The sequence below is a fragment of the Manis pentadactyla genome, chromosome 12 (genome assembly GCF_030020395.1).
Source record: "Manis pentadactyla isolate mManPen7 chromosome 12, mManPen7.hap1, whole genome shotgun sequence".
In the NCBI taxonomy this organism is placed as follows: Eukaryota; Metazoa; Chordata; class Mammalia; order Pholidota; family Manidae; genus Manis; species Manis pentadactyla.
The window spans coordinates 1,497,672-1,506,601 of record NC_080030.1 but is presented as its reverse complement, the minus strand read 5'-3'; the positions used below and the strand labels follow the sequence as shown (position 1 = coordinate 1,506,601).

Here is an 8,930-nt window from a genome sequence, read left to right as displayed (position 1 = left end):
TGTCCGTGGTGGGGGCTACATGGGGGCGGGGCTGGCGGTGGAGACCGGGGAGAGGCCAGAGCTGGACAAAACGGGCAGACGGCGCCTCCCCGCTCCCGCCGGTTTGTCTTGAGAAATCCCACAGGAGGGAGCTGGGGGCCTCCTTCCCCCGAGGAGGAGAGGGGGGGCGCCGAAGGACGGCGTGACGAGGGCTGCCGGGCCAGCGGGCCGCCGTGGAGGGCAGGCCGGGGCGATGCCCGGGCCCCAGGAGCAGCGCGCCGGGCCCTGGTTGGAGGGGAGGGTCCTCTGGCCGGACGAAACCAGCCTGCGCCGGGAGGGGCCGCCCACCACCCACGTGGCCAAGCCTCGGGCTCAGGGCGTCCTCCCGTGTCGGCGGGCTGGGGCGCAGGTGCGCGGGGCCGGGCGCGAAGCCTGCAGGCCGCGAGGGGGCCTCGGGGGCAAGGCCCGGGGCAGGGACCGGCCCCGCGGGCACCTACCTGCGGCCGCCCGCGCTCCGCGCCCGGCCCACGTGACCCGCCCCGCCCCTCCCGCGCGTGCGCGCTGCCCGGCGCCCCATTGTCGGCCGCGCGCGCGTCACGGGGCGGGGCGGCCGGCGGAGGGCGGAGGGCGGCGGGAGGGAAGCCGCGTCCGCGCCGCCGAGCCCGCCGCCCGGGAGCAAGCAGAGTCGCGCCGCCCCCCGCCGCCCGCGGCCGAGCAGCCCCGCGCCCCCAGCCGCCGCGCCGCCCCCCGCCGCTGGATGCCGGCGGCCGGCGGCCGAGAGGCAGGGGCGCGGGCCCGAGCGCTAGCGCCGCCATGCCCGGCTCCCCCGGCCGGCCCGACGGCGGCGGCGCGCCCGGGGCGGCGGCCGGCGGGGACCCCAGCTCGGGACCCCTGCCCGAAGGCGCCGAGGAGGCCGCGCCTGCGCCCGACGACGCGGCTGCCGTGCTCCGCCTGGCCCTGGACCAGCTCTCGGGGCTGGGGCTCGGGGGCGCGGGCGGCCAGGACGAGGAGGGGGCGGCCGCGGACGGCGGGGCGGCGGCGGGGGCCGCGGACGGCGGGGCGGCGGCGGGGGCCGCGCCCCTCGACGGGCCCGAGGCGGGCGTGCCGCTGCCGCCGCCGGAGCCCGACGTGAGCCCCCCGCCGCCGCCGCCGCCGCCGCCCCGGCCGCCGCCGCCCGAGGTGTTTGCGGGCTTCGCGCCCCACCCCGCGGCCCTGGGCCTCCCGACTCTGCTGGCGGAGCAGATGAGCATGGTCGGCAGCCGCAGGAAGAGCGTGAACATGACCGAGTGCGTGCCCGTCCCCAGCTCCGAGCATGTCGCCGAGATCGTGGGTCGCCAGGGTGAGTGGCTGCCGTCGGGGGTGCCCCTCGCCCCGGGAGGGGTCTCCCTGGCTGGCCCGGCCACGCCCCGCGTGGGCTCCGGGCCCCGGCCTCCGTGGCCGCCTTTGCGCCTTTGTCCTGCCACGGCCACGGGAGAAAGTTGGGCGCAGCCCGCGCCCCTCCGCTCACGCTCCGGCCCGCCGCTGCCTTTGTCTGCGCGCCTCCGGCCCGGGAAGGCCCCTGCGTGCAGCGCCCCTGCCTGGGCCGTAGGCTGTGGGCTGTGGGCCACCGGCGGTGGCATCCCGGGGCAGGGGACCGGGCGGGGCGGGGCGCTCCATACCCTAAACATGCTGGGCGGGGCTCGCTGGGATTTGGGGGTGGCTGGGGGGCTCCCGGCAGGGCCAGGAGGGAAGTTTGGCTCACAAAGAGGTTACCCGTCTCGACTTGCCAGCGTGGGGTTCCCGCGGGGGGTGGGGGGCACGAAGGAGAAGACAGGGTGCCTACCCACTCTCAACCCCGAGTAGGGCTTGGGGTCATACGTGAGGACCAGTTGTAAAAGCTGCTCCTGGGGCCCAGCCCCCAGCTCTCCCCTGGCAGCCTGGGGGCAGCAGACCCCGGTGAGGGGGTCCGGGCAGCGTGGGGGTCCTGGTGGTGGTGGTGTCAGCGTCGCCTGGCCGCCCCATTGTTCTCTTTGTTAGAGAGCCAGGCTGAGATTCGCAGGGTGACATCAGGCCGGCCGCCACTCATTGGCCCTGGAGCTGTGGGGCGGGCTGGCGGGAGGGTGGTGGGCAGTGCCCGGCCCAGCACACACCCACCCACCCTGTTAGCACACTGCCGCCCCCCTCAACTTTCTCCTTCCCCTACTTGTCGGCAGCTTCCAGATCTCGGGGAGGGGTCTGGGTGGGGCGTGAGGTGGGACTGCAGCTTCGTCAGGCTGGGGGTTCTGGCCCCTGGGCTCTTAGTAATGGGGGCCAGAAGAGGGTTAAATTGCAAGGTGACCTGTCACCTGGCTGCCTCAGCAAGCAGAGGACCTCGGGGATACCCCGGGCACCGCCCTCCACTTGTTTCGGATGGGCGGGATGGTTGGCCAAGCCAGCCCTCCCCAGCTTGGGGTGCAGGTGGGTTCGGTCAGTTGTTCATCCCCACACAGGACTGCGAGGAGGTGTAGTGCTGGGCTGAAGGACAGGGAGTGGGAGGGGTGGGGACACGTCGTTCTCTGGGCCCTACCAGCCGCCTCTGTGGACAGGTACGCCAGGAGCCTGGGCAGGACGGTTCCCTCCACCACCCTAGTGCCGTCTTCCTGTTTAGGTCCCCCTCCCTTGACCCTGTCCGCCATTTCTGCACTGGGACAAGTAACAAGACAGCTGCCGTGCGCCGAGTGCCCAGAAATCTGCAGTGAGGAAACAGGCCTGGGGTCTGATCCCCAGGGTCTAGGCTGAGGTGCCTGTCGGTGGAGCGAGAAGGCGTGTTCTATGTGAATGCACGTGTCCTGGCGCCCCAGGGTGCTTCCAGGGCAGCCGAGTCCACACAGGTGGTGGCAGGAGTCAGGTGCAGGATACTGGAACCTTCCGAGCCCCAAGTTTGGGGACAGAGGGAAGCGCCCGTTTTGCAGAGAAGGGGAGAGTCCAGAGGTGGAGGGCGCCTCCCTCCGGCTGGTGCACACTCGCCGTGCGCCTGGCCACTGCGGCTCTTCCGAGACCCTGTCTTTGGCCCTCCTCACCTGGGTGTGACCGTAGCGTGGCCAGGCCAGGCTTGGTTTGGTTGGGTCTTCAGCACCTGGCACACGGCCTGCACACAGAAGGTTCTGGTCGGGAATGAGTGAATGAACGGTGCTGAAGGCAGGGCTCAGACTGGCAGCCACACAGGACCCCCTGCCCCCCACCTGCCTGTGCTGTTGTCAGGCGGGGGTCCCTGGTCACTGACTGTCCTCACGGGGGCCTCGGGGGCCCTTCCTGACAGCTGGTGATGCTGCAGGGGTGATGGTGGGGCCCTCGCCCTGGGATCCCTGTCTATCACTGGGGCAGAGAAAGAAGGGGGCTCTGGGGTCAGGTTGGGGGTTCTGCGTGTTGGCAAGTGTGGGTATGCCCTGCCCCACCTCTTCCTGTGTCCTGTTTCAAAGGCGAGCCGTCTTGCCCACCGACCCCCACACTGGGACCCCAGCCCATCCTCCCCCTGGCTTCGGGCAGAACACCCGCTGGGCTTGAGGCGGGCTGTGTCCCACCCTGTCCTGCCTCCAGAGCTTTGCCCCCGCTGCCACCTCCTCCCAGGTGGCCCCCTTGGCTCCCGTCGCCGCCTTGAGTTTCTGTTGGTTAGTGTGGCCTGTGGGCACCCCGTGGGCCTGGTTCCTGGGTCCCCGGCGCACAGGTACAACCCCAGAACAGGGTCACACGACCAGTGGACTAGGCTGTGCTGGGGGACCCTCGGGGCCCTGCTTTGAGGGGAGGGTCCAGCTGCAGTGGGGTGGGGGTTGCCAGGGACCCGAGCCAGCCTCTGGGGTGGGCGCCTACATCCCCAGGCACACAGGCCCTCTGATTTGGCGTTCTGGGAGCAGGGCCCCGGAACCTGCATTTCAGCCTGTGCCCATGGGCCAGTGGTGGCCTCCAGGGACCCCCCAGGCAAGGGCCTTGGTTCCCTGTCAGCACGCTTGCCTCTCTGTCATTCCCACTGGGGCATGGTTGTGGCAGGGCCCATTCCTGGAGCCCCAGTTTCCTGGGCTGAGCACCCTGGGCTCTGCCCCTTCCTGGGCTCTTGGCGTGGGTAGGAGTTGCAACCAGCGTGTCACAGCTGAAGCACAGTCAGTGAATAGGGCCCCTCTCAGCCCCGAGGGCTCCGTCCAGGGCCACCCTCTGAGACAGGGCAGGGTGGAGGCTGGTGAGGGGGAAGCTGCAGATCCTCCCGGGCCCTGACCCAGCTCGGGGGTCCACTGCGGCGGAGTTTCACAGACTGGCCTCCCCACGAGGCCATGTGCCCCCTTCGAGCTCCTCTCGGTGGCGGGAGGCCGGGCTTTGAGTGCCCAGAGCAATCCCAGTACGCCGGCCGTCGCCCAGAGAGTCCGACCTGTGGCGTTTGCAGGACTGGCCCGGTGCGGTCAGGGCAGGATTCCCGGGGGACGGGCTAGTGCTGAAATGCGATTTGATGCAGAAAACCGAGATGTCTGGACGGCAGTCAGTGGGGGCAGCGTTCAGGGTGGGAGAGGTCATGTGTGGGGGCATCGGGCCAGGGCAGGGGTTGCTACAGGAGGGGACAGGGCTGACGTGTGATCAGAAAGTGCCCTCCCAGCGGCCAAGTGAAAAAGGGCCATCAGGCAGGTGCAGGTCAGGGTGGGCTGGGGGCCGCTGGTGAGGAGACGGCCTCAGAGAGAGAGGACGCGGGACTGGGCAGTGGCTGGGGACCCAGCTGCCTCCCCACCCTCCATCCTCCGGGATTCGCCGGCCCCGCTCTTGCTGGAAGCCCCTCCTGCACAGTGGCCACCGTCCTCCTGGTTTGCCCCTGCCACCCCAGTGCCCCCTCCTGATGTGCAGCCCCCTGGCCCTGGCATCCTCCCTGTGCCCCCCGCCGGACAGGTCCCAGAGAAGCTGGCCCTGCTAACTTTGTATCTTCTGCTGCTGGCGAAGTTAACAACACTGTTATTCCCATCAATGCCACCCTCTGTTTGTATTGAAACAATATCCCTGTGTCCCTCCAGCCTCCCGGACCCTGGCGTTGGGGGGGCGTCTCCCAGACTCCTGGGCCCAGACTCAAGATGTCTCAAAAGGCCCTGGGGTGGGGGGTATCAGGGACCTAGGCAGGTGCCCCCATCAAGAGACACTGCAGGACTGACTGTGCCCCCCCAGGGACACTCTTGCACCCCCCCCACAGGGTCTGAGGCCAGGACCTCCAGGGCCTTGGGGGGCACCCTGGCTTAGGGCCCAGGAGTCTGCCATCTGCTGAGACCTTCCTTGGTTGCCCTTGGGCTGGGGTTGGGCACTTGGTTGGCAGGAAAGTGCGCAGGGGGTTCTCCCCACCTTGGGATGGGGAGTCAGTGTCAGGAGGTCTGCATTAGTGTCCTGGGGCTGCTCTGATGAACTAGGTGGCCTGAAACAGTAGGAGTGGGTGCTCCCCAGTTGTGGTGGCTGCCGGTCCTTCATGTCCTGGCTGTGGCCACATCACCCCAAACCCTGTGTGTCTGTGTTCCCCCCGGGCAGTGGCTTCAGCGCCCACCTACTGGCAGTGCGGCCTTGTCTTAGGTCTTCAAAGGCCATCTTTCCAGACAAGGTCCCGTTCTGAGGCTCTGGGTAGATGTGAATTTGGGGGGACACTATTTAACCCACAGTAGGGTCCTCCCTGCTTTCTTGCCCTTTTGCGGAACACCCCTCCCCCCACAAACCAAAGAGGAAGCTGAGGCCTTGGGAGGGATGTGACACGTCCAAGGATACAGGGGGCACGATGCCAGGTGGGGGCTGGCCCCTGCAGGTGCTCTGGGGAAGGACTGGTCTAGGGAGGGGTCCCCACCCACACTGTGACCCACCCCTACCCCGTCCCAGGGTGCAAGATCAAGGCTCTACGCGCCAAGACGAACACATACATCAAGACGCCGGTGCGCGGGGAGGAGCCGGTCTTCATCGTGACGGGTCGCAAGGAGGACGTGGAGATGGCCAAGCGCGAGATCCTGTCGGCTGCCGAGCACTTCTCCGTGATCCGTGCCACGCGCAGCAAGGCCGGTGGGCTGCCCGGTGCCACGCAGGGCCCGCCCAACCTGCCAGGACAGACCACCATCCAGGTGCGTGTGCCCTACCGTGTGGTGGGGCTGGTGGTGGGGCCCAAGGGCGCCACCATCAAGCGCATCCAGCAGCGGACGCACACATATATCGTGACGCCGGGGCGCGACAAGGAGCCGGTGTTCGCTGTGACCGGCATGCCCGAGAACGTGGACCGCGCGCGCGAGGAGATCGAGGCGCACATCACACTGCGCACCGGCGCCTTCGCCGACACCGGCCCGGACAGTGACTTCCATGCCAACGGCACCGACGTGTGCCTGGACCTGCTCGGGGCGGCCGCCGGTCTCTGGGCCAAGGCCCCCAACCCAGGGCGGCGTCCCCCAGCGCCCGCGGCCGCTCTCCGCGGGGACGGGACCCTGGGCGCCCCGGGGGGCCCCGACGCCTTCTACGCAGGTAGTCGCGGGGGCCCGCCTGTGCCGGACACAGGCCCCGCCAGCCCCTATGGCAGCGCGGGCAACGGGGGCTTCTCCTTCGGCGGTGACGGCCCGGGGGCCCCAGAGGACTGCGACTTCGGCTTCGACTTCCTGGCGCTGGACCTGACGGTGCCCGCCACCGCCACCATCTGGGCCCCCTTCGAGCGGGCCGCGCCCCTGCCAGCCTTCGGCAGCTGCTCGGCGGTGAACGGGGCACCCGCGCCAGCGGCCCCGGGTGCCCGGCGCAGCAGTGGGGCTGGCACGCCGCGACACTCGCCCACACTGCCCGAGCCAGCCGGCCTGGGCCTGGAGCTCCCACTGGCACGCCGCAGCGCCCCGGACCCGGTGGGCGCTCTGCCCTGGCGGCCCACGCAGGGCTCGCTGGCGTCCTTCCCGAGCAGCGCCAGCTTCCCCGCGGCCGCCTCGCTGCCCAGCGGCTCCTCGGCCTCCCCGTGCGCGGCCCTGGACCCCAGCGCCCCGGACGGCGGCCGCAAGCCCCCGGCAGCCCCCGGCGCGGCCTCGGTGCGGGAGTGCGTGGTGTGCGCCGAGGGCGAGGTGATGGCCGCGCTGGTGCCCTGTGGCCACAACCTCTTCTGCATGGACTGCGCCGTGCGCATCTGCGGCAAGAGCGAGCCCGTGTGCCCCGCGTGCCGCACGCCCGCCACCCAGGCCATTCATATCTTTTCCTAGCAGGGCCGGGGCCGGCCGGGCGGGCGGGCAGCGGGGCGCGGGGGCCAGTGCGCACAGGCGAGCTTTTACTCCTGTCCCAGGCGTGCAGACGGCGGTGCCCGCGGCCTCTCAACCCATAGCCAATGACAGTATTGAGTGGACAGGTTAAAATAAACCACAGAGAGAAACTCCGCCTGCACTTTTTATTTAAGACCCCACCCCACTCCCCTGGGGGATCTTTTTAAGAGAAAAACACAAACGCGATTTTTACAGCTCCGCAGCCGTTTTGTACCCGGCGGATTTCTGATTTGACAGTGTTTTCACCTTGGCCTGCAGCTGCAGCCTCAGCAGAAACTTGCAGAGAGAGGGTGCGGCCACGCCTAGCCCCTCTTGGAGCCGGCGGCTGCCCTTTGGGGAGGGACCCGGCCCAGGCCAGAGGCGGGCGGGCGGCGAGGGACGTCCGCTCGGAAATTTCTAACTGGTTTTGTTTTTAATTATTAATTCCCTTCTGCTGTGGTTTCTGTTGTCAGATTTTACATTTTTTTAAATTTTTTTTTTAAACTTTTACTTTTTACCTCTTGTGTACATGTAGGGAATTTATAGGGAAATATGTACTTTATGGAATAAATTTTAAGAACTAAAATATATTTTATTTTAAATAAAGTAATGGACCTTTAATCTTACACAGCTAAATTACTGATTATATATTTGCTGAGCTGACTTAAGGGTTCAGAAAATTGTATCAAGAGTTTTATTTTTTGACTTCAAAGCCTTCTTAATAAAGTCTTTTTACTACACGTGACCCTTGGTGTGGTGTCGGTGGGTGGGCGCTGGGGAGGCAGGTGAGAAGGGACCTCAGATCTGGCTTCTCACCCCATGATCTTCCAAATAAAGGAATTAAGGCCCCAGGCGCCCCAACTCCCTGGTTCACGCCCTTCTCATAGCCAGGCACTCTGTCCCATTCCAGACAAGGGCACTGAGTCTGTAGTGGAGGGGTGCCAGGCCATCCCTTCTGGGGGCACCCAGCCAGCTCGGGGGTGTGCAGGGGGGACCCTCGGCCCCAGCATATGTGTCTGCTCGCCATTGTGCAGACGGAGAGGCAGGCCTGGGAGTTCCCTTTCCCAAGATGTGTCCTGACGCCCCCCAGTCCCTGGAGTGATGAGCTATAGGCATCCTGACCCTGGCCTGGCTGGGAGCAGAGGGCTGGAGTTGCCTGGGAGGCAGGACCGAGCGGCCATGGGCTGGACCTGCGGCAGTCAGCCTGTGCCGCCAACATTCCAGGGGAGGGGAAGAAAGCTGTGGAGGCTGGGGCGTGGGGTACAGGGCCTGGTGACAGGAAGGGGCCCAGGACTGCTCCAGGGACAAGCCTGGGTGCTTTGGTGCTCACAGACTGCTGGCTTGAGTGAGCAGTGAGGAGGGGCCTGGGGCAGCCTGCTAGGAAAGCTGGAAGGCACGGTGGGCGGCCTGGAGGGGACAGAGAACCGTCAGCAGAGGAGAGGCCCTGTGACGGTGGAGGCAGAGACTGCGGTGAGGTGACCACAAGCCAAGGGACACACCTGGATCCCCCAGAACTCAGAGGCAGGAAGGACCCGCCCCTGCAGCCTCCGGAGGGAGCACAGTCCCTCGACACCTTGCTGATGCTGATTTTAGGGGTCTGGTCCACACAACAGGGAGAGAACACATTCCTATGGTTTTACACTGCCCTGACTTCATGGTAACTGGCTCCGGCAGCCACAGGAAGCAAGTATGGGTGGGTGGGCAATGCTCGCCCCTGGGCCAAGCCCACAGTTCAGC

At 67.3% G+C, this 8,930-nt stretch overlaps 1 protein-coding gene across 1 annotated transcript; it reads left to right on the top strand.

Annotated features, from left to right (window-relative positions):
* The first annotated feature begins 586 nt into the window (after positions 1 to 586).
* Positions 587 to 7,677, top strand: MEX3D (mex-3 RNA binding family member D). Its single transcript, XM_057489620.1, has 2 exons — positions 587 to 1,318; positions 5,821 to 7,677. Exons 1-2 carry the CDS (start codon positions 793 to 795, stop codon positions 7,155 to 7,157), a joined length of 1,863 nt encoding a protein of 620 aa, XP_057345603.1. The 5' UTR covers positions 587 to 792; the 3' UTR covers positions 7,158 to 7,677.
* The last annotated feature ends 1,253 nt before the right edge of the window (positions 7,678 to 8,930 follow it).

Bases quoted from the DNA above. Each gene is read 5' to 3' on its own strand.
- MEX3D (XM_057489620.1), top strand. From the start codon at position 793: ATGCCCGGCTCCCCCGGCCGGCCCGACGGCGGCGGCGCGCCCGGGGCG. The intron at 1,319-5,820 runs GTGAGTGGCTGC...ACCCCGTCCCAG, and splicing joins CGAGATCGTGGGTCGCCAGG to GGTGCAAGATCAAGGCTCTA.